The 26,242-nt window shown below is 43.3% G+C and overlaps 2 protein-coding genes and 1 pseudogene across 2 annotated transcripts; all 3 read left to right on the top strand.

Annotated features, from left to right (window-relative positions):
• The first annotated feature begins 10,105 nt into the window (after nucleotides 1-10,105).
• On the top strand, nucleotides 10,106-12,776 carry LOC122024046 (annotated as a pseudogene).
• Nucleotides 12,777-15,402: 2,626 nt separating this feature from the next.
• Nucleotides 15,403-18,467, top strand: LOC122024038 (tubulin beta chain-like). Its single transcript, XM_042582545.1, has 4 exons — nucleotides 15,403-15,920; nucleotides 17,069-17,338; nucleotides 17,428-18,100; nucleotides 18,323-18,467. Exons 1-4 carry the CDS (start codon nucleotides 15,527-15,529, stop codon nucleotides 18,324-18,326), a joined length of 1,341 nt encoding a protein of 446 aa, XP_042438479.1. The 5' UTR covers nucleotides 15,403-15,526; the 3' UTR covers nucleotides 18,327-18,467.
• A 3,187-nt stretch (nucleotides 18,468-21,654) lies between these two features.
• LOC121997748 (probable alpha-glucosidase Os06g0675700) lies at nucleotides 21,655-24,802 on the top strand. The gene is made up of 4 exons (XM_042552360.1): nucleotides 21,655-21,914; nucleotides 22,002-22,930; nucleotides 23,018-23,661; nucleotides 23,906-24,802. The coding sequence occupies exons 1-4, from the start codon at nucleotides 21,655-21,657 to the stop codon at nucleotides 24,800-24,802; spliced, it is 2,730 nt and encodes a 909-aa protein (XP_042408294.1).
• The last annotated feature ends 1,440 nt before the right edge of the window (nucleotides 24,803-26,242 follow it).

The following is a 26,242-nucleotide window of genomic DNA, read 5'->3' as shown; positions in this document are numbered from 1 at the left end:
TCTGAGGGAGAGCTGATCTTTTGAAGGTCATTTTTGCTGAAGCTCCTTTTTCTCCTGGTGAACATTTTTCTTACCAAGTTCACCAGGTGTTCTTCGTCTTCGAAGTCTTGGTCGGAATCTTCTTCATATTCAGGCTTGCTCTTCTTTTCCTTGGACAAACCTGCAAATAAAGCTATACCTTTCTCGGCTCCAGCATTAGTTTGTTCATGTAATTCTAATTCACAGAAAAGCTCGTCTAATTTTAAATTAGAAAGATTTTTAGAAATCTTGTAGGCATCTACGATTGATGCCCACAAACTATTATGTGGAAAAGCATTTAATGCATACCTTATTAAGTCTTTGTTTTCCATCTGGTGGCCTATCGCATGAAGCCCGTTGAGGATGTCCTTGATCCTCGCGTGGAGCTGATTTGACATTTCATCTTCCTGCATTTTTATATTAAGAATTTTATTTAAGAGCAGGTCTCGTTTGGTTACCTTGGCGTTGCTCGTTCCCTCGTGCAGCTCGATCAATTTGTCCCACAGCTCTTTAGCGTTTTTGTGTGGACCGACTCTGTTTAGTTCTTCTCTTGTTAATCCGCACTGTAGAGTGTTGATCGCTTTATTTTCTGTTGACGCTTCTTTCTTCAAATCTGCTGTCCAGTCTTCAGGATCCAGTATATTCCCAGAGTTGTCCGTTGGAATTTTATAGGGTCTCGTGACGCTCATCCACTGGTCGAAGTCTGTTTTGAGGTAAACCTCCATGCGCTTCTTCCAGTACGGAAAATCGTCCCCGTTGAAGAGTGGAGGTCGTACTGTGCTGAAGCTTTCTTGTTGGGACATCCTGTACACAAGTAAATAGCCAAAAAAATATCCCAAGACTTGGTCTTGGATTAGTAGTGCGGGAAAAGTAGAAAAATCTAGATTGGTGTTGCACCAATTTATATTTAATTGAAAAAAATATTAAAAAAAATAAACCAGTTTGGAATAAAGTGTAAAAGTGAAGACCGAAAAAAAATAAAAGGTTTCACCCCCAGTCTGATTGGTGGTTGCACCAAATCAGAGCGGTACTCGCTCTGATACCACTTGTAGGACCGTTAGATTCGATAGAGGGGGGGTGAATATCGATTCGAAAATATCGAGTATAAGCGCAGCGGAAAAGTAAAGTAGACACAGGGTTTTTTACTTCGTTCGGAGCCTGTGACGACTCCTACTCGAAGGCCCGTACTCCTTGAGTACTTTCGTTGGGCAATTCACTAGCAATTCGGATAATTACAATTTAAGTACAAAAAGATGCTAATGAAAAGAAAAACAAAGCTGTACCGACAGACAAGGAATTTAAAAGAGCGGGAACGTGTCGTCGGAGCTTTGTGAGCGTCGTTGGAGCGCAGAGCGAGTAATCTCAGAGTTCTCAGATGTGAAAGATGATTATGAAGCTCCTGCCTGGGGCTTCTTTTATATGTTGCTCCGGGTGCCTGGATTCCTTCCGGGCGCCTGGAATGTGACGTAGCTGCTCAAACCGAGATGCTCCACGTGGTGACGACTTGGCCTGGATATAATTTGCTTTCCGGGCGCCCGGATCCCTTCCGGGCGCCCGGACCACCTTGTTCCAGAAAACTCCCTTTTCCTGCAAAACAAAGTTAGTCCAAGGCAATATATATCCTGCAAAATAGATTGTTAGCACATTTATGAATTAGCACAAATAGTATGACTTAGATTCCGTCTTTCCGAGACCGGAATCTAGTCACGATCTCGACTTAGACATCCGAAATGGATCTAAGCCGGATCGACGCCTAATGTTCCCTTCCCGGGAACGCGTCCTCGCAGTCACTCCCCTCTAGTGACTTACCTCACTTACCTGCCAGACGTCCGGTCAGCCCTTCGACCCGTCTGGACTTCTCGCCAGCTATCCAGTCAGCCCGTCGACCTAGCTGGACTTCTTGCCAAGAGTCCGGTCAGCCCGTCGACCCGCTTGGACTTCTTGCCAGCTATCCGGTCAGCCCGTCGACCTAGCTGGACTTCGTGCCAAGCGTCCGGTCAGCCCGTCGACCCGCTTGGACTTCTTGCCAGCTATCCGGTCAGCCCGTCGACCTAGCTGGACTTCGTGCCAGACATCCGGTCAGCCCGTCGACCTGTCTGGACTTATCCTACACACTCGATCAAAGTGTCAGACAACAATAAAACTAACTTAACCTATTTGTCATTCATCAAAACCTAGGTTAGACCGTTAGTGCTACCCGCACCAACAGAAGCGTCTACCATGCGATCTTCTCGGGAAGCAGCGAAGAAAATTGGCGGGAGATGAATTCGAATGTTGCAAGGCTACACGGCGTAATTTTCCCAAGGGCTGAGTAAGATTTTAATATTTTTTATCTTCACAGTACGTCTGATACTGTATATTTCTTGACTGCAGACGGGGTTAGAGTGGTCCCTGCAAGTAATCCCTGGTCGGGAACTCACCCCCAGATTGGCAGCATCTGTCCCCGAACGGGCTTTCCTGAGAAGTCTCGATCGGACATCTCAGACTCTCACCCCAGTGCGAATTATAAGTGAGCTATGCTCTCACGCCCAACAATCGTCCAGGTCGGGTCCCAGACTCTCGCCTTAGTGCGAGTCATAAGTGAGCTATGCTCTCACGCCCAACGACCTTCCAGGTCGGGTCCCAGACTCTTGCCCCAGTGCGAGTTATAAGTGAGCTATGCTCTCACGCTCAACGACCTTCCAGGTCGGGTCCTAGACTCTTGCCCTAGTGCAAGTTATAAGCGAGCTATGCTCTCACGCCCAACGACCTTCCAGGTCGGGTGTCCCAGACTCTCGCCCCAGTGCAAGTTATAAGTGAGCTATGCTCTCACGCCCAACGACCTTTCAGGTCGGTTGTCCCAGACTCTCGCCCGTGTGAGTTATAAGTGAGCTATGCTCTCACGCCCAACGACCTTCCAGGTCGGCTGTCCCAGACTCTCGCCCCAATGCGAGTTATAAGTGAGCTATGCTCTCACGCCCAACGACCGTCCAGGTCGGGTTCCAGACTCTCGCCTCAGTGCGAGTTATAAGTGAGCTATGCTCTCACGCCCAACGACCTTCCAGGTCGGCTGTCCCAGACTCTCGGCCCAGTGTGAGTTATAAGTGAGCTATGCTCTCACGCCCAAAGACCTTCAAGGTCGGATGTCCCAGACTCTCGCCCAGTGAGAGTTATAAGTGAGCTATGCTCTCACGCCCAACGACCGTCCAAGTCGGGTCTCAGACTCTTGCCCTAGTACGAGTTATAAGTGAGTTATGCTCTCACGCCTAACGACATTTCAGGTCGGTTGTCCCAGACTCTCACCCCAGTGCGAGTTATAAGTGAGCTATGCTCTCACACCCAATGGTCGTCCAGGTCGGCTGTCCCAGACTCTCACCCCAGTGCGAGTTATAAGTGAGCTATTCTCTCACGCCCAACGACCGTCCAGGTCGGCTGCCCCAGACTCTCGTCCCAGTGCGAGTTATAAGTGAGTTATGCTTTCACGCCCAACGACCTTCCAGGTCTACTGTCCCAGACTCTCGTCCCAGTGCGAGTTATAAGTGAGCTATGCTCTCACGCCCAACGACCTTCCAGGTCGGCTGTCCTAGACTCTCGCACCAGTACGAGTTATAAGTGAGCTATGCTCTCACGCCCAACGATCGTCCAGGTCGGGTCCCAGACTCTCGCCCCAGTGTGAGTTATAAGTGAGTTATGCTCTCACACCCAATGACCTTCCAGGTCGACTGTCCGAGACTCTCGCCCAGTGCGAGTTATAAGTGAGTTATGCTCTCACACCCAACGACCTTCGAGGTCGGCTGTCCCAGACTCTTACCCCAGTGCGAGTTATAAGTGAGCTATGCTCTCACACCCAACGATCGTCCAGGTCGGCTGCCCCAGACTCTCGCCCCAGTGTGAGTTATAAGTGAGCTATACTCTCACGCCCAATGACCTTCCAGGTCGGTTGTCCCAGACTCTCGCCCTAGTGTGAGTTATAAGTGAGCTATGCTCTCACGCCCAACGACCTTCCATGTCGGTTGTCCCAGACTCTCGCCCCAGTGCGAGTTATAAGTGAGCTATGCTCTCACACCCAACGACCGTCTAGGTCGGGTTCCAGACTCTCGCCTCAGTGCGAGTTATAAGTGAGCTATGCTCTCATGCCCAACGATCTTCCCGATCAGTGCAGTGACTCTCCCAGTCGGTACCCTTTATATTCGCCGAGGCAAAATACAACAAGTCATGCTCTCGTGCCTAACCGGTCAGTAAGGCATATTTCCATTATTTCTGCTAAATATGAAAATTGACAGGCATATTTTCAAGCATCTTGGCTCCTCAAGCCTTGGGATCTTCTGGTGAGAGGTAAGAGGAAGGTGTGGTAAGCAGGTTATTCTTATTATTTTTGCTAGAAATGTTAGAGGAGCGCAGGTGTTTTATAACACAATGATACCAAAGCAAGAGGACATGGGGCTACACCATGAACGAAATCTAAAAAACATGGTTTATTTCGTTAACAAGGTGAACATATTTTAAGGGTTTACATGGCTACCAAATCCAGATGCTTGATCCTTTCTGGTCAGATGAGCTTGAGCTCTAGTTAGATCTTCCTTAATGAGATCGATGGCACGCTTCAGTTGGCCAATAGTCTCATCTTTGATCTGTCCTTCCTCTTTCAGGAGGGTCACCTCGTCCTCATGTTTCATCTTCAAATGGATGATATAGTGAACCTGACTCTGGAAGTCTGATTGAGCTTTAAGCTTGAGAGTAATCTCGGCCCGGGTTCTGGATTTGGCGGTCAGCCAGAGGTTTTCCATTTCATGAGTAAGGGACGCTTGAAGATCTCTGCTCGTAGTCATCTCCAGCAAGGCTTCCTCTTTCTGAGCCAATAACTCCGTCAGATGGGCAATTTGTTGAAGCAAAGAAGCAAGTTCGCTGGATTCCGTTGCGGGTTCCATGAATACTTGATACTTTATTAACAAGAGGATAGCTTGAAAAAAAGATGATAGAGGTATACTCGAACCTTTTATAAGGAAGGAGAAGGTGAAGGGATTTCCTTGGAACTTGAGTTGACGCTTGGAAAACAGTGTGACATTTACAGGAAAAGAGTATGCGCGGAAATTGAAGAATCAATATACACACAGAACAATCTTGTTTATCTCATAAGACGACGAGAAATTCTAAAGGAGATAGACAAAAAACAGGTCAGCGGAAGATGCAAGAACCAGCTCAGGTAACAAAGGGACTTGGGTCTAGTCAGTCGACTAGACTTGAGGGGGAGGCTTGTGATACGGTGCATGAGAAGGGGGTCAGGCGGATGACGTGGTCAAAGGTTAAGCCCATGGAATGGTCAGAAGTCTAGCCCCTGTGGAGGTCAGAAGTCAAGCTTGCGTAGCCAGGGTCAGAGTCTCAGCTTGCATGGCCATGGTCAGAAGTCAAGCTTGCGTGGCCATGGTCAAAGTCTCAGCTGACTGGGCAGTCAAAGGATAGGATTACAAGTTGGACAAGATCCAGCCTCGATAGCAATCAAGGGTAGGGCTCACAGGCCAGGTACAACTGAGAACTGGGCTCACAGGTCAGGTATAGCCAAGAACTGGCCCACTGGTTAGGTACAGCTAAGGATTGAACCCACAGGCCAGGTAAAGGCGAGGAAGGGAAGGTCTCTGGCGCAGAACAGATCTGGCGTACAGGTCGGAACGTACAAGCCATGGATAACAGCAGACAGAACCAGGTTGGAATACAAACCTGGCGTACAGGTCGGAACGTACAAGTCATGGATAACAGCAGATAGAAGTAGGTCAGAATACAGATCTGGCGTACAGGTCGGAACGTACAAGCTATGGATAACAGTAGACCGAAGCAGGTCGGAATACGGATGTTGCGTATAGGTCGGAACGTACAAGCCATGGATAATAGCAGACCGAAGCAGGTCGGAATACGGACCTGGCGTACAGGTCGGGACGTACAATCCATGGATTACAGAGGACAAAAGCAGGTCAAAATACAGATCTGACATACAGGTCGAAACGTACAAGCCATGGATAACAGCAGACCGAAACAGGTCGGAATAAAGACTTGGCGTACAGGTCGGGTCATACGAACCATGGATTACAGAGGACAGAAGTAGGTCGTTATATAGACAGGGCGTGCAGGTCGGGATATACGAACTATGGATTACAGAGGACAGAAGCAGGTTGGTATACAGACCGGGCGTGCAGGTCGGGACATACAAACATTGGATTACAGAGGACAAAAGCAGGTCTGTATACAGACCGGGCGTGCAGGTCGGGACCGGGCGTGCAGGTTGGGACATATGAACTATGGATTACAGAGGACAAAAGCAGGTCGGTATACAGACCGGGCGTGCAAGTCAGGACTTATAGCCTTATGGCTCAGGATACTTGGATCGATGAAATAGGCCGGTCGGGATGTGCCAGCTAAAGATGCAGGTCAGGATTCATAGCCTCCTAGTCCAAGGTAAGCAGAATTGGATGCAGGTATACTGGTCGGGTCGGATAAAGTCAAATGTACAGCTTTGGAGTCGGGATAAACAGAACCGAACTAAGGTCGAGAGGCGATATCAGATCGGGGTTAGCGAGTGTCAAGACCCAGCTTAGCGAGCACGAGCCGAGGATACCAGGCACTACATGACAAGAAAGAAAGGGAATCGTAACTATCTGTCAGAGAATAATCAGAGTGTCAGGGAATATGCTAATAGTCGGGGCTCATTACCCCTTTGGTTATGTCGTCGACCTATGAGAAGATGTCGTGTGTCATTCACCGCTAGATAAAGTCTGACAGCCGACATTCCCTGACACCCACCAGACCCAAAAACAGTCGTTGCGGTATAAAAAGGGATGCTTTGTCCCTTACACAGGTACACTCACTCGTCATTTCTTACTCGTCTTCACTTTTCGTCCTTTCTCTGTGCTTCTGGGAAAAAAGTACCTGACTTGAGCGTCGGAGGGTCTGACCTAGGGACTTTTTCCCTGGTTTCCAGTCTCTAACGACTCGTGGGCTCGTCTGAGTGTGCGCAGAGCCCTAGCGTCATCATCCCGGTCATCATCCTTCGTCATCCGGCCGTGTGAACCCTTCCGGAGAGTGCCAGGTAGATTGGACGCCGCAACGACTTTCCGTCAACCTCCAGTACATTGAGGCCCGCCTTCATCCGACTCAGCTTCCGGACGGGATCATGTGGTATTATAATTTTTTGTGGTATTTATTTGTGCTGTAGTTGTGGCTGTATATTTGTTGTATTATAATTGTATAAGATATGTATATATAGTTGTATAAGAATTGTATTATAATTGATCTTGTCAAATGCAACCGCAGCGTGGGGTGCATGTTGCAGATGCACTTTACCTCAGCCCTTGGAAAGTGCATTTTTCCACAACATGCGACTATGTGTTGTGGAAAATTACATCCACGGAGCACAGCTGCACGCTACAATTAAGTGCATTCGCAGCGTATGGCTACACGCTCCATATGTAATTTCCGCAGCATGCGGCTGCATGTTACAGAAGTGCTATGACTTTTAACATGTTGGAGTTGTGTATCATGCAAAGCGCGCTACGGATAGTATAATTACATGCTACAGAAAATTATATTTGTTGTAGTGAATCCTCATTGGATTCTTCTGAAAAAGGAGACACTTTGATACCATCCTCCCTAGGTTTTATTTTTCGACTACTCCAGTATATTATGTCCTTGGAAGCTTTCATCTCATCTTCTGAAAGAGGAGACACTTTGATACCATCCTCCGCAGGTTTTATTTTTCGACTACTCCAGTATATTATATCCTTAAGTTTTCATCTCATCTTTTGATCGATCTTGCGTCATCTAAGGAAAGGAGTAAAAGATAGGATAGAGAAGTTAAGAGATGAAGACAAAAGGATCGCACCACATATGCTTTCATAAATAAAATGTATTGGTCTTGTCTACTCTTGATGGGATATGACTTCAAGAGAAAGTTGAGTTATTTCGTCGAGAATACAAGAAGGAAAGTAGAATTAAAAATGATGCTTTGATTCACGGGAAAACTCTTCAACAGAAGAAAAAGTAAAAGTCGTATCAATGCGCATATTAACGTCTCACAATACACATAAAGTTGAGATCATAGGATTAATGTTATAATATTTTGATTCGAAACGACATTGTGACCAAGCATGGGAAACAAAAGACCGACAAACAACCCTGGACCAACTAACATACATTAAGTAAAAACACAAAATATGACATCATAAGTAGGATGGAGGGTTTATTTCTCATTTGTTCGAGAGTTGTGCACTAAATCGAGCTCTTAGAGTAGCACTTTTTCCCTCCGGAGTGCCTCATCTAAGGCAACAACTGCTTGAGAATGTAGTTTTTTATTAAGGCTTCTGCTCTGGCGGTCATCAATTGAAGTTGAGATTCATGGTTAGGAATATTGCTCGGATCAAAACATGGATCTAAAGAATCACTAGGTTCTATAGTTGCAAAGAGGCAATAGTTAGGGAAGTAAATACAAAGTTATCATAAAGATTCACTATCTTACAAGAATTGAAAAATTAGGAATAACCCTCAACGGGGAGAAGGGAATCGGTGCCTCAGGAGATTTTTTAGGTGAATCTTCAGAAGAATCCTCATATGGATAGGAGATGAAGGGGTTGTTGGAGAAACAAAATTTGGACGAGACATGATTTGCATAGATCGTCTCATAGGTGGCATGGACAATTGATTGGCCTTTTTCTTGGTCTTCTTTGGAATAACCTAAACTTGTTGTTGTAAAGATTGGCAAATCGACTGATTGGTGGATGAGGGTTGGAATCTTACTTGCTTCATCTCACGTTTGCATGAAGGGATTGTCGGATAGGGGAAAACGGAAAAGATATTGAAAGCCCACAAATAGATATTAAGAGTAAAAGAAGCTATGCAAGTGTTTTTTTTTTAAGTAAAAGGGATCGTGAAGGAAGCGGGAATGTTAAAGATTTTTTATTTTTGAGATTTGAAAACAAAGGGTTGTGAAAGCGGGAAATGTAAGCATTGAAAAATAAATTTATTGTAAAATGCTATCAAAATCTTATTCGCGTACTAACAAGAAAAGAAAAATAAGGAGACTTCATGTTATCTTAGATATAGTAGAAACCAGCCCAAATATAGCTAAAAAGCATGTAAAATAACAAACAACAGCAATAAGCATGCTTAACCAAAGCAAATACTTCATTACAAAAATAAATAATCAATTTGTTTGAATCTATAAAACATGATGCAATAAAATTAGTTCTCCAACAAATGGAATGAATCAAGGGATTACAGGCAAAGAGTTACCTTCCTAGTTGTTCTTTCCGCCTCTCCATCCTATCCTGAAGCCTACACGCTCACAACAGAGCAACCCCTCCTTGAGTCATGATTCCATCAAATCATTCAGACCTAAGTCGTGATTCCATCAAATCATTCAGATCTTGGGCATACTTGTCTGTTAGGTTCGTAAAGTATTCGCTGTTCTTCACACAAAATTACATCATATTGTTATTTATGATTTCTAAGACTATACAAATTTGTCGATAAGTCACTAGTAGGGGGTGAAATGAATGTATGGTATTTCCCTGAACACACCAATAGAAGTCAAAAGAGTTGCAAGCAAGACAATAAAAAATAGCATTATCACAAGCAAAGGAGAAGGGGCCTCTAAAACTGGAGGAAAGCCACGATTGGTCATATGTACTACAAGACTATATAAATCAATTGAAAGATGAACTAAGGGATATGAAAAATGAAGCAAACCTAAGAGTCTTATAGTCTTATGAATGGATAGGGGTAACATTAATGACATAAGTGAAGAGAAGTACCAAATTAATAAAAGACAAGTTAAAAGAAAAACATAAAAAACACCGAATAATATCATCCTTTAATAGAAACAGAATAATACCATCTCTTTAATAGAAACATTTAACCAAACTCTTTAAAATATTATATTTTATATGTATTTATTTATTTATTTATTTGTAAATAGATTTATATTTAATATTTCTTTTTAAGTTGTTAGATTTTTTTTTGTTTTTCCGTTAAAATAGTTTTTGATTAAAAAAAACATCCTTATATATATAGACAATAATGTTTAGACGAGTCGTATGTAAACTAATCTTTAGACGAGGCGGGTTCAGCTTTTTGCCATGGCCGACGATTTCAAGGGCTTGAAACGATTCGGGATGGAGAACGACTACGAGGGCTGCGAGTGGCAGCAAGAAGGAGCGCCCCGGTCAGACACGCGAGGACGCCATCAACGGCGCCTTCAGCACCGCGTCTAGCGATTCTGACTCCGACGGAGGAGGGCGCCGCTGGCGGAAGCGCCGGAAGGGAGACTTCATCTCCAAGGCCGACCTCTCCAAACCTGTCCAGTTTGTCTCCACCGGCACCGTCATGCCCAGCCAGGAAGTCAAACGAGATCCCCAGGAAGAAGGGGACCGATCCGCTGGCGTTCCCAGTTCCGGCCACGGGTTGGGATATGGGCTAGGGTTTCAGTCCAACAGAAAGGATATCGAGGATGCTGAGGACGAGGATGGCTTCCTCTCTACGGCCGTTGGGAGGAGGATTAAAGAAGGAGCCCAGCGCCGTGAGAAGGAGAAGGAGTCTGAGAGGGGGAGATCGAAATTGGCCAAGAATTCTTCTGGGAGAAGAGATGCATCTGGCGCCAGCGAGATGGGGAAGTTTGAGGCGCACACCAAGGGAATAGGTTCGAAGCTGATGAAGAAGATGGGATTCAAGGAAGGGTCTGGATTGGGGAAGAATGAACAAGGCATAGTTACCCCGGTAGAAGCTAAGCTCCGTCCAAAGAACATGGGCATAGGGTTCAACGGCTACAAGGAGGCTAAATTGCCTGTTTTGGATAAAGCACCAAAGGAAAAGATGGCTACTCCAGTGGCAGCAGGACCTTCAAAGGAGAAGAGGTGGTTAAAGCAGAAGCGAGGAAGAGCCGAAGCTGAGATTTTGATGGCGGATGAGCCCCTGGCTAAAAAGCAGGAACAGGGTATTGAGGCTGTTCAGAAGGTTCTTGATATGAGGGTACCACAAGTTGAGGTTTCGACGAGTCTGGATAATTTGAACATGGAGACTGAGATGAAAGAGAATGATGTGCCCACGCCCAAGCTGCTCCAATACAATGTTAGACGAATCATGGAATTTACTGAGCTTGACATACAAAAGCCGGACCCGTGGCACAGAAAGCAACTTCATGTTGCGGAGTCAATTGCATTAGTCGTAGAAAAGATAAAGGAGGACAGTTTATTCGGAGTTTTGACGCTTGATTCGCTGCTAGCCACTTTCAAAGATCTAAAAGAGATCTTCAAAGACGACTACAAGCTCTTTAATATTTCATGTATTGGTTTATCATTTGCATATCCTCTGTTTCTCCAGGTGTTTCAAGGATGGCAAGCATTGCAGAATCCATTGCTTGGCGTGAATCTTATATCTTCTTGGAGAGATTTGTTGCAAGGAGATCAGCCTTATGATATTTCAGAAAACCCTTTTTCTGATTCTTATTCCCAGCTTATCAGTGAAGTTATTCTTCCTGCTGTGAGGATATCTGTGACTAACACTTGGCAGGCTAGGGATCCTGAACCACTGCTCCTGTTTCTGGAAATATGGGAGAAGTTACTGCCACCAGTTATTTTGCAGTCAATTCTAGAAAATGTGGTTATGCCTAAGCTAACGGAGGCTGTCGATTCATGGGATCCACAATGCGAGACTGTTCCAATTCATGTTTGGGTTCACCGATGGCTTCCATTGCTAGGACAGGGATTGGAGACGTTGTATCATATAATCCCTTCTAAGCTAGGTAGTGTCCTCCATGCTTGGCATGCAAGTGATGCATCAGCATATGCCATACTTTCTCCATGGAAGGATGTGTTTGATGCAGCTAGTTGGGAGCATCTGATGCTACGCTATATTGTTCCTAAGTTGAGAATTGCTCTTCAAGAATTCCAGGTGACTCCAGCTAATCAGAAGTTAGACCAGTTCAATTGGGTGATGATGTGGGCATCTGCAATCCCAATCCACCATATGGTTCACATGCTGGAGGTTAATTTTTTCAGCAAGTGGCAGCAAGTTTTATACCATTGGTTGCACTCAGATCCTAATTTTAATGAGGTTATGCAGTGGTATATGGGCTGGAAGGGTGTCTTCCCTGCAGAATTACTTGCCAACGAGAGGATTCGAGTGCTTCTATGTTCGGGTTTGGATATGATGAACCAGGCTGTAGAAGGCATGGAAGTGGTTCAACCTGGTGCTACAGAGAATGTCAGCCGTCTGAGAGCAATAGAGAGACAGTTAGAAGCACAACAGAAGGCTCCAACTTATTTCTCAGTCCATGCCATTGATGTCAATGCTGTTGGTGTTGTTCATGAATTGAGCTTCAAGGAATCCATTGAAGCTTATGCAATGGAGCAAGGCTGGTTCTTCAAACCAAAAGTTGGTAGATATTACAATGATCGCCCAGTGTATGGATTTGGTAACATAAGCATTTGCATAGATTCAGTGAAGAAATTGCTCTATGCCCGAGTCAATGGGAGTACCGAATGCTGGAGTGCTGTGACACTTACGCAGTTACAGGAGATGCACCGGAATACCTCACGACATTGAACATTGAACATTGAACATTTGTACTTTATTTTTTGTATAAATCAGCAACCATTTTTTGGTACTTTATATCTATGGATAATAGATTTGAATTGTTTATCATTTTCGGAAGCAGAGATGCTACATATTTATGCATATCTGATTATGAAAGGTAGGGAGAATTTAGATTTACAGCTTAAGAACTTGAGATGGAGGTGCAAGGTGAGTGGGAGGACAGATGATGTACTCACAGAACAATGAAGAGAAAATTTATTGGCAATTAAAAGAGAAGTAACTACCAAGGTGATTTCTATTCATAGTATAAAATGCGAAACCCTATGAATTCAGTAATTAGAAAGTGAAGTTAATTTAAATTTAATAAGAAAACAACCAATTTAAAAAGGTTAAAACTGATTCTCTCTTCCTGGCACGGATTCTCTCTTCCTGGCCCTGTAGTAAGTTTTCTTCTTTGGCAACAAACAAGAAGCCCAATTTAAACTTTCCGTTCAAAATTCTGCGATCGTTATTAATGGAAGAACGCACTCATAGGCGATGTGACAGTCCTGTATTATTAAGCTTTGAGGAGCAGTATGCATCATTAAGAGAGAGACCCACCCAAAGGCAAGACGACATTCCAAGTCTCCTGAAAGTTTTCAGGCAAAAGGAGCGGCTGGCCGGCCAAGAACGCTTGCAAGGTGAGCCTTGCTGCGAGGGCCGACTGCAGATAGTAGCTCTTCTGCGCCCAATTCCGCTCCCTAAGCGCATCCCCGCACCCTTCCACCACCTCCAACAGGCTGCACAGCCCCTATAAGGTAGCTGTCATCCCCGAAAGCACTTTCCCATCCACTGTGAACACGCTCCCGAATAAGCTGCTCTTTTTAGGCCGAATGTTGAATCACGATCACAAACCTTCAGAAAGGGAACGATGCGAGTAGCATTCAATGTTAGTCCACTCATAAACTGGGAAAGCATAGTGGTATGTCTTACTTTGATTGAATTCTACATAGCGATCATTAAAGATGTGTTTGTTTTTTTCCTTTGTTTTATAATGGGAAAATGCTGGGAGAACAGAGTTTGAGCACTCTAGCGAAAAGATTGATCGCGCGACACTCTAGCGAAAAGATTGATCGCGCGACTAAATCTGAACATATTTTGCATGAACTTGACAAAATATACTGATGAAATTTACTTAAAATCCTCTTGGAAATATGAGTTATGCTTGATGGTTTCCCTCTTAAAAATAAGAATTTTGAGAATTTGTGTCGAAGATTACCTGTAGAGAAAGCATGCAATCTTCAGCCGAATGTCCGAATCAAAAAATTTATTTTTCTTCAGAAATACTCTTTATCAATAGTCTTCATCAATTAATTTTTCTTACGTGGTGATTTTTTTATATGTGTATTTGTGATACCTGACTTTTGCCCACTTGATAAAATTTCTAGATCAACCCCTATTTATGGGTAATAGTTGAGTGATGTAGAGTTTGTAAAATTGAGATCCGGATTATAGGATCATACGATCCGAAAGTAGTAAATTGATCCGGGATTGACGAGATCAAATTTTGCAGTGGCATCAAAACACAATCGCTGGAATCATACGTGATTGTTGAGATAGGTACGAAATTACATTACAAATGATTTCATCCGCAACTAGCAGCTGCGGGTGAGGGGAGCAGTGGCAGCGAGTGAGGGTGGCAGTGCTGAACTGCTGATACGATCTCATCGGTTGTTGGCAGCGGCAGGTGAGGAAAGTAGCGGCAACGATTGCGCGAGTGAGGGGAGTAGCGCCGGTTTGATCTCACAAGCGAATGGCAGCGGCGGATGAGGGGAGAAACGCCAGTACAATCTCACCGACGGCTAGCAGTGGCGGTGAGGGAGCAACGACAGCGATTGTGTGGGTGAGTCACTGTAAACTTTAGATTTTTAATAGTTCTTAATTTAAATAGACTTTCTAAAACTAATTATCCAATTAAAATATACAATTTATTTTAAAATTTAAAAATTATAATAAATTATATTTATTTATTATATGTATTTTCAACCTATTATTGCTATTAATATCATTAATATTATTATTAATTTGATTTAATTTATTTTAAAATGAATTTAATCAAACATCAATTGATTTTGTCTTCATTGATTAATTTAATCATGCTATCAAATACTAAATTAAATTTTAAGAGCTTTTTTTAGGATTGAACGATTCTATAATTTGATCCCGATTGATCGGATTTTGACCTTAAATCGATCTTACAAACTATGGAGTGATGTGATAAATAGGATCATTTATATAGAAAAGTCATCCTAATTCCAATAAAAATATATGTGTATTTTCTCTTGGAAAATGACTTTCTATCTAAATTAGAAAAATTAGATGATTTCATATATAAATTATGACAAGCTTTATTTAATTTTTCATCTCCAAAGTTAGAAGTGAATGTGAGTTATTTTTCTTAAAAAATTAGTAAAGATGAATAAATTTATTAAAATTATGATAAATAAATCTGTGATGAAATGGAGTTTAACATTTTAATGATGATAAAAATCGATCAAATTAAAATTAATAGATGCTTTTTTATCTAAATTCTGACAAATGAATTAAGACATTGGATTAATTATAGGAAAAATAATAAGAGAACGAATGCCACTTTTTAATCTCTATTTTTTAAATATATATATAAACCGACGATGACGGTAAAGTCACCGTTGCCACACGCGCTCGATCATGATTTTTAAATTTACAGAATCACGATTGGGCAGCGATCTCTCGTGACCGAAAGGTAAGGTGACGGGCCGGTTTGGAGACCGCATCAAACCTTGCTATAAAAGACATTCCAGATCTCTGACACGAGTCAGTTCCGTTTCCCCTCTCCGCGTCCGTTCGCTGCTCCGCTCCTCGCTCTCTTCCTTCCACGCCAGCGATCCGAAACCACCCTACATCGTCGCAGAAGCTCCGGCGACCGTCAAAGATGAGGGAGATCCTCCACGTCCAGGGCGGGCAGTGCGGGAACCAGATCGGGGCCAAGTTCTGGGAGGTGATCTGTGACGAGCACGGCATCGATGGCACCGGGAAGTACACCGGTGGTACCGACCTGCAGCTCGAGAGGATCAATGTCTACTACAATGAGGCCAGCGGCGGCCGCTACGTTCCTCGTGCTGTGCTTATGGATCTCGAACCGGGAACCATGGATTCCGTCAGATCTGGGCCGTTTGGCCAGATCTTCCGTCCCGACAACTTTGTGTTTGGACAGTCCGGTGCGGGGAACAACTGGGCCAAGGGACACTATACTGAGGGAGCGGAGCTCATTGATTCGGTCCTGGACGTTGTGAGAAAGGAAGCGGAGAATTGTGACTGCTTGCAGGGTATGACTTAGTTTTTTTCTTCTTTTCTTCTTGAATAAGTATGATATTTGTTATATCTGCATTATTTAAATGGATCTTTTGATTTGCGATTTATGTTGGAATTGTTCAGATAATGTGTCAAGGCAATCTTCCATTTTTTTAGGCGTTTTATGAACTTAAGTTTTCTTCTCCCCCTCCGTTGAGCTTGTTATGAGTTGCATCTTGCTGCTTAAAACATTGAAAAAATGCATGTTTTTAGTGAAATAAGCGGAGACTCAATTCTACAATAGTTTTTTCCTTCGATTTAACAAATGCGAATACATAATGTTAGGTTTTGTACTTATTTGCATATTCTACTTTGAGATCTTTTTTAAAAAATTGTTTCTTCTTATAACCATCACGTGGGCACTTCTTGCTTACTTCTCTTTTTACTCTTCTGAAATTGCGCTTGTAAAGAAAAGGCGTAGCTATCCTGACTCCTTAATTATATTTGACATATGAGATTGTACTTGAAGGTATCATTTGTTAATATCCAATTAACTTTGTGGCAACATCCATTGCCATTGCAACATTTTATATTTGCCTCTTTTGCATTTCTAATATATGATTGTATGCTTTAGTAGTAGTGTTAATTATGTTTTGTGATTACTGATTTCTTTACATAACAGGGTAGATCTGTTAGATCTTTGAGTTGGTGTATATGTACAAAGATTAAATTCCATTTGAGTTTTTGGTTATGTTTACTGGCCTGGCTTTCACTTTCAGTTTCAGTAAGTTGCGCAACTACTCGAAGTTTGACAATCAAATATGTGTCCTTTAGCAGTTTCTTCAATTTGCATGAACAAGAATGGAAAGTAAAACTGCCAATCAAAGGGAGCAGTTTACGTTACAAATTTCTGCTGCTACTCCTAATATAAATTATCTTTGATTCCTAATCCCCACATTTGCTAATTAAGTGGGACTTATGAGTTTGGAATGTGATTAGCTTTCGTTGACATCGGCTGTTGAATAAATGCAATATCTGTAATTTTTTCACAGCCTGCTCTTTGTTTTGGCTAACAGTGTCAGCCCCTAAATGTGATGTTATTTCTTTCTCATCTAGTATTCTGCGTATTTGGTGCCATCAACAGAGCAACAATTTGCAATCAATGTATCATGTTGTTATTCAGGCTTTCAAGTTTGCCATTCTTTGGGAGGAGGAACCGGGTCTGGCATGGGCACCCTTCTTATCTCTAAGATTAGGGAGGAGTATCCAGATAGAATGATGCTAACCTTCTCTGTTTTCCCATCACCAAAGGTGTCTGATACGGTCGTGGAGCCGTACAATGCTACTCTCTCAGTTCATCAGCTTGTCGAAAATGCTGATGAGTGCATGGTCCTTGACAATGAAGCATTATACGATATCTGCTTCCGCACGCTGAAGCTTTCAAATCCTACTTGTAAGCATGTTCAAAGTTTCAATTACATGTTAGTTATCCACTTCTAGCTCTTAGCATTTCTAGTCTGATGTATATTCTCGTTGTGCCAGTCGGTGATCTGAATCACCTTATCTCCGCCACAATGAGCGGCGTCACCTGCTGTCTTCGCTTCCCCGGGCAGCTCAATTCCGACCTCAGAAAGCTTGCCGTAAACCTCATCCCTTTCCCACGCCTACATTTCTTCATGGTAGGATTTGCACCCCTGACCTCCAGGGGATCGCAGCAATACCGGGCTCTGACAGTTCCAGAATTGACCCAACAAATGTGGGATTCCAAGAACATGATGTGCGCTGCTGATCCTCGCCACGGCCGTTACTTAACTGCCTCAGCCATGTTCCGCGGGAAGATGAGCACCAAGGAAGTCGACGAGCAGACGCTCAATGTTCAGAACAAAAACTCTTCCTACTTTGTGGAGTGGATTCCAAACAACGTCAAATCCAGCGTCTGCGACATGCCGCCTAAGGGACTGAAAATGGCTTCCACTTTCATCGGTAACTCGACCTCCATCCAAGAGATGTTCAGGAGGGTCAGCGAGCAATTCACTGCCATGTTCAGGCGAAAGGCTTTCTTGCACTGGTACACCGGAGAGGGTATGGATGAGATGGAATTCACCGAGGCCGAGAGCAACATGAATGATCTTGTGGCGGAGTACCAGCAGTACCAAGATGCCACAGCGGAAGAGGAGTACGAGGAGGAAGAAGAAGAGGAAGAAGAACCGACCGAGTAAGTCATTTCGATCTCTGCACTTGTGGGCTTCGATTAAGAAACTAGTTAGTTCTCCACCTGTGTTTGCAATATTGTGATAGATATCGAGATCAACCTTGGCCTTTGCATTGTACTCATTAATTTGTTTTCTTATCTGCATTTCTAATATCTCTAGTCGTTTAGCTGATTTTTTTTCCCATACAGTTTGTTCCGAAAAATCTGTGATTTTTGAAAATGCAGATAAGAACCAGGAACTGAATTGAAGCGGCAGCATGGCGTGGGGATAAGATCGTAGGAGCAGCTGCTTGTTTTTTTGCAGTTAAGATCATGATATCCTTGTTCCATATCGTTATAAAGTTACTTTAATATATTTTAAATTATTAAATAATTATAGTTAAAATTATTTTAATATTAATTAAAATAAAGTTACTTTAATATATTTTAAATTATTAAATAATTATAGTTAAAATTCTTTTAATATTAATTAAAATTATCCAAATATTAATAAAAATTAATTCAATTTAATCAAAATAATTTTAATCATAAATAATATATACTATCCACAATCATTATATCTTTATGCTCAAGAAAAATAAATAATCAAATAAATTTATTTCACGGTGTAACTAGAATGTGTTGTCATTCAAGTTTAAGTTATCAACCATGACATCCGATATGAATTATCACGAGCAGATTTAGGAAATGACGTGAAAGTTAAAGTTAAGATAATGGGATAGTTAAAATCATGATGAAGTAGTGGTTTAAGTCAAAAAGAGAACATCTATTAAGATTGGTCGTCTAGATCCGACTGAGTAATAGGCTAGCCGGATGAATAGTGGCTAACTAGCTTTTAAGCCGATCAAACATATAAAGCCTAGTACTCCACTTAAAAGATAATGAGTTTGATCGTTTAATAGTCGATCAGGGTTTTGAGATTGCCAGCCTCCTAGGCCGGTCGGGATATTCGAGTCATCTCAACCATAGGATTGGTGTTGGTATCCCAAGGTTGTTTTGATGTGATTAAACAAGTTAAGTTAGGTCATGTTGTGTTTAATCTTATGTCTAAGTGTGCAAAAACTTAGGAGCACAAGATGTCGAGCAAAAGACGGAGCTAGCGGGAAGGACGGTACGGAAGAAAGCCGACAGGCTCGATGCGTCTGAGGGACGAGGTGCTGGAAAGAGTGTGCAGGTAGACGAGGAGGCGCGCGACGTTTCCGAGGGACGAGAAGCCAAGAGCGGAAGCTTGATCGAGAAGGTCGAAAGTTGAGGTGAGCCCTATATCGGATGGCTGAGATCACCTAAGCAAGAGAAATCGGAGCAGAAGACCCGGACCAAGGCGAGTGAAATTGGAGCGAAAGGCCCTAGAGACTTTCTTGGTCCGGGCGCCCGGAATCAGATTTTATCCGGATCACGTTTAACTGCGATCTGTTACGAAGGGGATAAAATTTTATCCCCCTCCAGATGCCTGGAACCCTTCCAAGCCCCTCAAGCAGGCCTATATAAGTAATCCTGCTCCTAGAAGCTAATAATAACAAAAAATTGTAAAACAACACTTGTACACGCTTCTTTTTCTGTTTTAGCTTCGTCTTTCTATGCTTCATTGTTGTAAAGAGGTTTCTCCGCATGAAAGAGAAATTAGTATGACTTTATTTCTTGGATTAACAATCTCTCGGATTGTAACCAAGTAAAATTCTTTGTGTCTTTGTCTTTTTCAGTTTATTTCTTATTTTATCTATACAAGTGTGTTATTCTAAGTTATAAGTCCGAGAAAGGTATTTGTTTTGTTTAATTTGTGCAGGGATTATTCACTCCCCACGCGTCCCTCTAACAAGCCGCCAAGGGTCCTAACAGTTGGTTAGAGTATGGGTTGACCTCCTTGAGAATTGTCAATTACTCTATGTATGCCCGGTCAGATAAAAGGCTAGCCAGTTTTGAAGTATTTATCCTCATATAACTACTGGGACAAATTCTAGCAAAGCATAAGTGGCCAGATGAACTTTCAGGAAACACAGAGCATTATATTATTTCTCAAATGGATTTCTAACATAAATAAGATATTATATTATTCTCCGAACAAATGTCTCAATGTTGTACAGAATTATAACTGGACAGCTTAATGCTGAGATAGGTATAAAGGCAGTTGGCCTTACGAGCCGACCAAGACACATGCAATACAATACATAACATAGCATAATATACAAAATGTAATCGTGCAGCTCAGTACAGATGACCAGCCTTAAGGACCGACCGAGATATACCTAGTAGATAACATTCTAACAACTTGTCAGGATAACAACTATGTGTTAGAGAATATTATTCTGGAAATTTCTTTGAGGACCATCATGTCTCCCATCAACAGACCATTCTTGACAACATATTTTCTTATCAATCTCAGCAGTAATATAAGCTATAAATGATAAAAGAGGTATACATATGGGTAAAAAAATATTTCTCGAATAATTATAACGCATTGTCTAACAAATTCTCACACACATTGCCACCTCATGATTGTGGAAGTTCTGAGAGGTGGTATATAAACAGGAAGTCCTTTCCGTGGCAAAGGTATGTTTTCTGAACATCTGTAACTTTATTCTCATGCACATGTTCTTACTGTTCTTCTTCCACCCATCCGAATTCATCTTGACTTGAGCGTCAGAGGGACTCCCACATTGTTTCTGGGCGCTAACGTTTTATTGGCTTGTCTCCTTGTGCGCATGATCGAAGGAAAGTTTCTTCTTTGAAAAAAAGGTCTCCCATCAACAAATCATTCATGACAACATATTTTTTTTTTTATCAATCTTAGCAGTAATAGAAGTTATAAATGATAAAAGAGGTATATACATGTGGGTAAAAGAAATATTCCTCGAATAATTATGACGCATTGCCTAACAAACTCTGAGACACATTGCCACCTCACGATTGTGGAGGTTCTGAGAGGTGGTATATAAACAGGGAGTCCTCTCCGTGGCAAAGGTACATTCTCTGAGCATTTGCAACTTTATTCTCGCGCACATGTTTTTACTGTTCTTCTTCCACTCGTCCGGATTCGTCCTGACTTGAGTATCAGAGGGACTCTCCCGTTGTTCTCGGCACTAACGTTTTATTGGCTTGTCTCCTTGTGCGCAGGATCAAAGGAAAATTTCTTAGAAAAAAAAAGATCGTCTACTAGTCAACCACCAATCCACCATATCCATCACGTAATCTCTATCCTTTTGAGATAAAAATTATTCTAATATTAATTAAAATTATTTAAATATTAATAAAAATTGATTCAATTTAATCAAAATAATTTTAATCAGAAATAATATATACCATCCACACCATTATATCTGTATGCTAAGGAAAAATAAATAACCAAGTAAATTTAATTTCACGGTGTAACTGGAATTTGTTGCCATTAAAGTTTGAGTTATCGACAATGACATCAAAGAATGAGGCTTGCTCATTCCAAATTGCAACAACCCAATCCAGGGGCCGCCCATATCTCTTCTTGGGGTCCCACACACGAGATCCTATAAAGCCTCGACAACAGTCACAAATACATTTCCATCGAATACATTAAAAAACTCACGATGAGGAGGAAAGTCGTGCTAGATTCTACTACTAAATCTAGTCGCTTTTCCCTTCTTTCATCGTTATCGTTGCATTTCTATCTGTCTTTTGCCTTCATTTCGTGCATTGCTTCACAAGCCCCCGCAGCAAATGGACAGGGATACAACCTCGGGCCGGTCAACGTTGATCCTTCAGGGAAGACCATGGCTGCGAAGCTCAAGTTGATCCAGGGAACGCCGGCCTATGGAGTAGATTTACCGAATCTGTATCTTTTTGCTAGGTCAACTTATTACCATTATAAACAAAGTCAACGCATTCTAATGTCTTGAGTTGACTTCTTGACCATTCTTTGTCTTCTCGTGCGCAGCTACGAGACAGAGGATCGCCTTCGTGTCCGAATCACCGACGCCGATAACCGGCGCTGGGAGATCCCTCCGACCGTCCTCCCCCGCCCACAAGCTCCGCCGTCTCCCCCTCGACTGTTAACGCTCCTTGACGCGAACTCATCTCCGGCATCGCCGCGAAGCAGAGTCTTCTCCACCCCTGACTCCGACCTTCTCCTCACCCTCCACTCCACCTCCCCCTTCACCTTCACCGTCTCCCGGCGCTCCACCGGCGACGTCCTCTTTGACACCCTCCCTGCCCTCGTCTTCAAGGACCAGTACCTGGAGCTCACCTCCTCACTGCCTGCCGACCGAGCCTCCCTCTTCGGCCTCGGCGAGCACACCAAGCGCACCTTCAAGCTTGTCGCCGGCGACACCTTAACGCTCTGGAACTCCGACATCCCGTCGTCCGCCCTCGACCAGAATCTCTACGGCTCCCACCCTTTCTACATGGACGTCCGGTCCTCCTCCAACGCCACCTCTTCGCCGGGGATCTCCCACGGAGTCCTGCTGCTAAACAGCAACGGCATGGACGTCATCTACGGCGGATCGCACATCACTTACAAGGTGATCGGAGGAGTCCTAGATTTCTACTTTTTCTCCGGGCCGTCGCCATTGGCAGTCATGGATCAGTACACAGAGCTCGTCGGCAGGCCGGCGGCGATGCCTTACTGGTCCTTCGGGTTCCACCAGTGCAGGTATGGGTATCGCGACGTTTCGCAGCTAGAGCGCGTCGTCGCAGGGTACGCCAACGCCGGCTTACCGCTCGAAGTGATGTGGACCGACATCGATTACATGGATAAATACAAAGATTTTACTCTGGATCCGGTCAACTTTCCGGCGGATAGAATGAACCGGTTCGTCGACAACCTCCACAAGAACGGCCAGAAGTACGTTGTCATAATCGATCCAGGTAATAAATTAATCAACAAAAATCTCATTTTTTTGCGATCGTACGAAACAAAATCTGATTTTTAGAACAATGGATTGAAAATTTTAGGCATCAATGTCAATTACTCGTATGGCACATTCCTGAGAGGGATGAAACAGGACGTGTTCTTGAAGAGAGGAGGAAGCAACTACCTCGGCAGTGTGTGGCCGGGGCCGGTCTACTTCCCCGACTTCATGAACCCCAACGCCGTTGAATTCTGGGCCGGAGAGATCGATAAGTTCCTCAAGACGGTGCTTCCGGTGGACGGATTGTGGATCGACATGAACGAGATATCCAACTTCATCACCTCGCCGCCGCTGAACTCTCTGGACAACCCACCTTACGCCATCAACAACGCCGGCGGCCGCCGGCCCATCTACGTCAGGACGGTGCCGGCATCTGCCGTCCACTTCGGGAACGTGTCGGAGTACGACGCGCACAATCTCCACGGGCTTCTGGAGGCGATGGCGACCGTCGACGGGCTGGTCCAGTCGACCGGGAAGAGACCGTTCGTGTTGAGTAGGTCGACGTTCGTTGGGTCGGGTAAGTACGCCGCGCACTGGAGCGGCGACAACTCCGCGAATTGGGATGACCTCCAGCGCTCGATTCCGGCGATATTGAATTCGGGGCTCTTTGGGATTCCCATGGTCGGAGCTGACATTTGTGGGTTCGTCGGCGACACCAACGAAGAGCTATGCCGGCGGTGGATTCAGGTGAGAAATTTATATCCAAATCCAATATTTTATTTATCTTTTTAACCCTCATTTTTTCAATTATTCTATTTTATCCATATAATTTACAAAACACAAGGTTAAATACATGGAGATTATTTTACTTTTATTTTATAAATCACTAAGGCAAAATGCAATATTTTTTAAAATCGGAGTTTTTTTTTAAAAAGCATTAAATTGAAAATTCAGAATTATTAGGGTGCAAAATGATCTTCGTTCTGTGTAGGTAGGCGCATTCTATCCCTTCTCGAGGGATCACTCCGACATCCATTCCATCCCGCAAGAGCTCTACTTGTGGGACTCCGTCGCCGCGGCGGCGAAGAAGGCCCTCGGACTCCGGTACCGCCTCCTCCCCCACTTCTACACGCTCATGTACGAGGCCCACGTCGCCGGCGCCCCCATCGCCCGCCCGCTCTTCTTCGCCTTCCCGGAAGACACCTCCACCTACGGCATCAGCTCGCAGTTCATGATCGGCTCCGGAATCCTCGTCTCGCCGGTGCTGAAGGACTACACGACCCAAGTCGACGCTTACTTCCCGAGAGGCAACTGGTTCGACCTGTTCAACTACTCGCGGCCGGCGGTGCAGGCGCCCGCCGGCAGGCACTTGACGCTGGACGCGCCGGAAGACAGCATCAACGTGCACGTTCGCGGTGGAAGCGTGGTGGCCATGCAGGGGGAGGCGCCGACGACGGGGCTGGCGAGGAAGACGCCGTTCGAGGTGTTGGTGGTGCAGGACGAGGGAGGGGCGGCGAGCGGGGAGGTGTTTGTGGACGACGGCGAGTCGGTGGAGATGGCGGAGGCGGCTGGGGGAGAGTGGAGTCTTGTGAAGTTCGGGTGTGAAGTGACGGGCGGCGGCGGAGGGGACGTGAGGATCAAGTCAGAGGTGGTGAACGGAGACTGGGCGGCGAAGCAGCGGATGGTGGTGGAGAAGGTGGTGGTGCTGGGGATGGAGATGGAGAAGGCGAGGAAGATTAGCTCTGTTTCGGTGGCGGCGCAGGGTAACACGAGGAAGGTGGAGGTGAGCGTGGAAGAGGGAGAGGAAGGAAGGTTCGGGGTGGTGGAGATGAAGGGGCTAGGGCTCCTACTGGGAGAGGAGTTCGAGATCATGATTATGATGAGTTAAAAATTATCAACTTATGAAAAATAAATAATTAATAAAATGATTTTTAAAGTCATTTTCGTATTAATTGATTAGTTATATATGGTCTTACCAACTCCCCACCACTCCTACCTCACTTCTTCAAAGCTCGTGACTTAGGCCGTTTCCTATGTCGTGTCCAACTCACCAAATTTCATATCGACCCTTAAAATTAGTCATCTTTTTTTAAATATCTCTATCATAAGATAAACTGGAGCAAAAGGTGGCCGCATAGAATTCACCCTGTCCCATTATTAAAGTTCTCATTCTCTAATCAACTGAATATTCTTATGAGAAAAAAAAATCATTTCACGCTTAAAATACATAATTTTTACAAATGGCGACGAAAGATCCTTCAAGGAACAAGACCTGAAGATCAATGAATGTTAGTGGTCAACCTTGACAATTTTACCCTCCGATACTCAAGACAAAGAAGACAAAGAAGGGACACCAAGAAACATAAAGAGTTAGAAAAGGAAAAACTTAAAAAACAAGAAACCTTGGCAAGCTCTACCTTTACCTATCAGTATGAAGACTTATAAAGTCTTATCCAAAGAAATCCATATCGATGACCATGATAGCTCAGGGCAAGTGATGTTGACGACCACGTAGCTAGGATTTTAAAATAGGAGGTTGGAAAATTAAATCTTAAACTAGAAGTCATTATATCATTTTCAACATAATATAAAAATTTAAGTGCAAAACATCCATTTATCCATAAAATTATCAAATCTAGATAAATGTTTGCCGAAAGTTCAAGCGTTAATAATAATATAAAATGCATAAACAAAAAAGTACAATTTTTACCAAAAAAGATGTAACTTCAATAAAATACTATTTTAGTTGCAACCTTCTATTTTTCAAGAGATCAAACCTATCAATTATATACTCTATATCAATTTCACGAGCTATCTCTTTCTCAATATACAAGATCATTGCATTGTTCAAATATTCTTGCTCCATTTTGTTGCGAAGTAGTGTTTTGAGAAGTTTCATCCTTGAAAATACTCGTTCTGTTGTAGCCGTTGAAACCGGAAGAGTTAAGACCAGACGAATCAACTTATCAATAACGAAATAAATCCTTGACTTCTTTGTTTCAACCAGCAGTCGACATAATTTAGGAAGAGAATCGACATCTTTAAACCTCGGGTCCTCAAATACATCGAGCTTGTATTTTTATCTGTAGTATTTGAATTTTTTTGATAATTGCTCATTGTTTTTTTGAATGAAATAATCCGTGATACTTCTTTTTGACATTTTGATTCACCTATAATAGACAATTCCTAACTCATCATTTATTTTACATATAAACATAATATTAATGATAAAAAAATCAAAAGGATTTAATAAAAGATGTATTTATAAATTCTAAATTATGATTTTGATTTATGAAGCAATATTTACTACTAGAACAAATTAAAGTTT

This window comes from Zingiber officinale, chromosome 1A (assembly GCF_018446385.1).
Source record: "Zingiber officinale cultivar Zhangliang chromosome 1A, Zo_v1.1, whole genome shotgun sequence".
In the NCBI taxonomy this organism is placed as follows: domain Eukaryota; kingdom Viridiplantae; phylum Streptophyta; class Magnoliopsida; order Zingiberales; family Zingiberaceae; genus Zingiber; species Zingiber officinale.
This window is presented reverse-complemented; position numbering and strand designations above follow the sequence as displayed.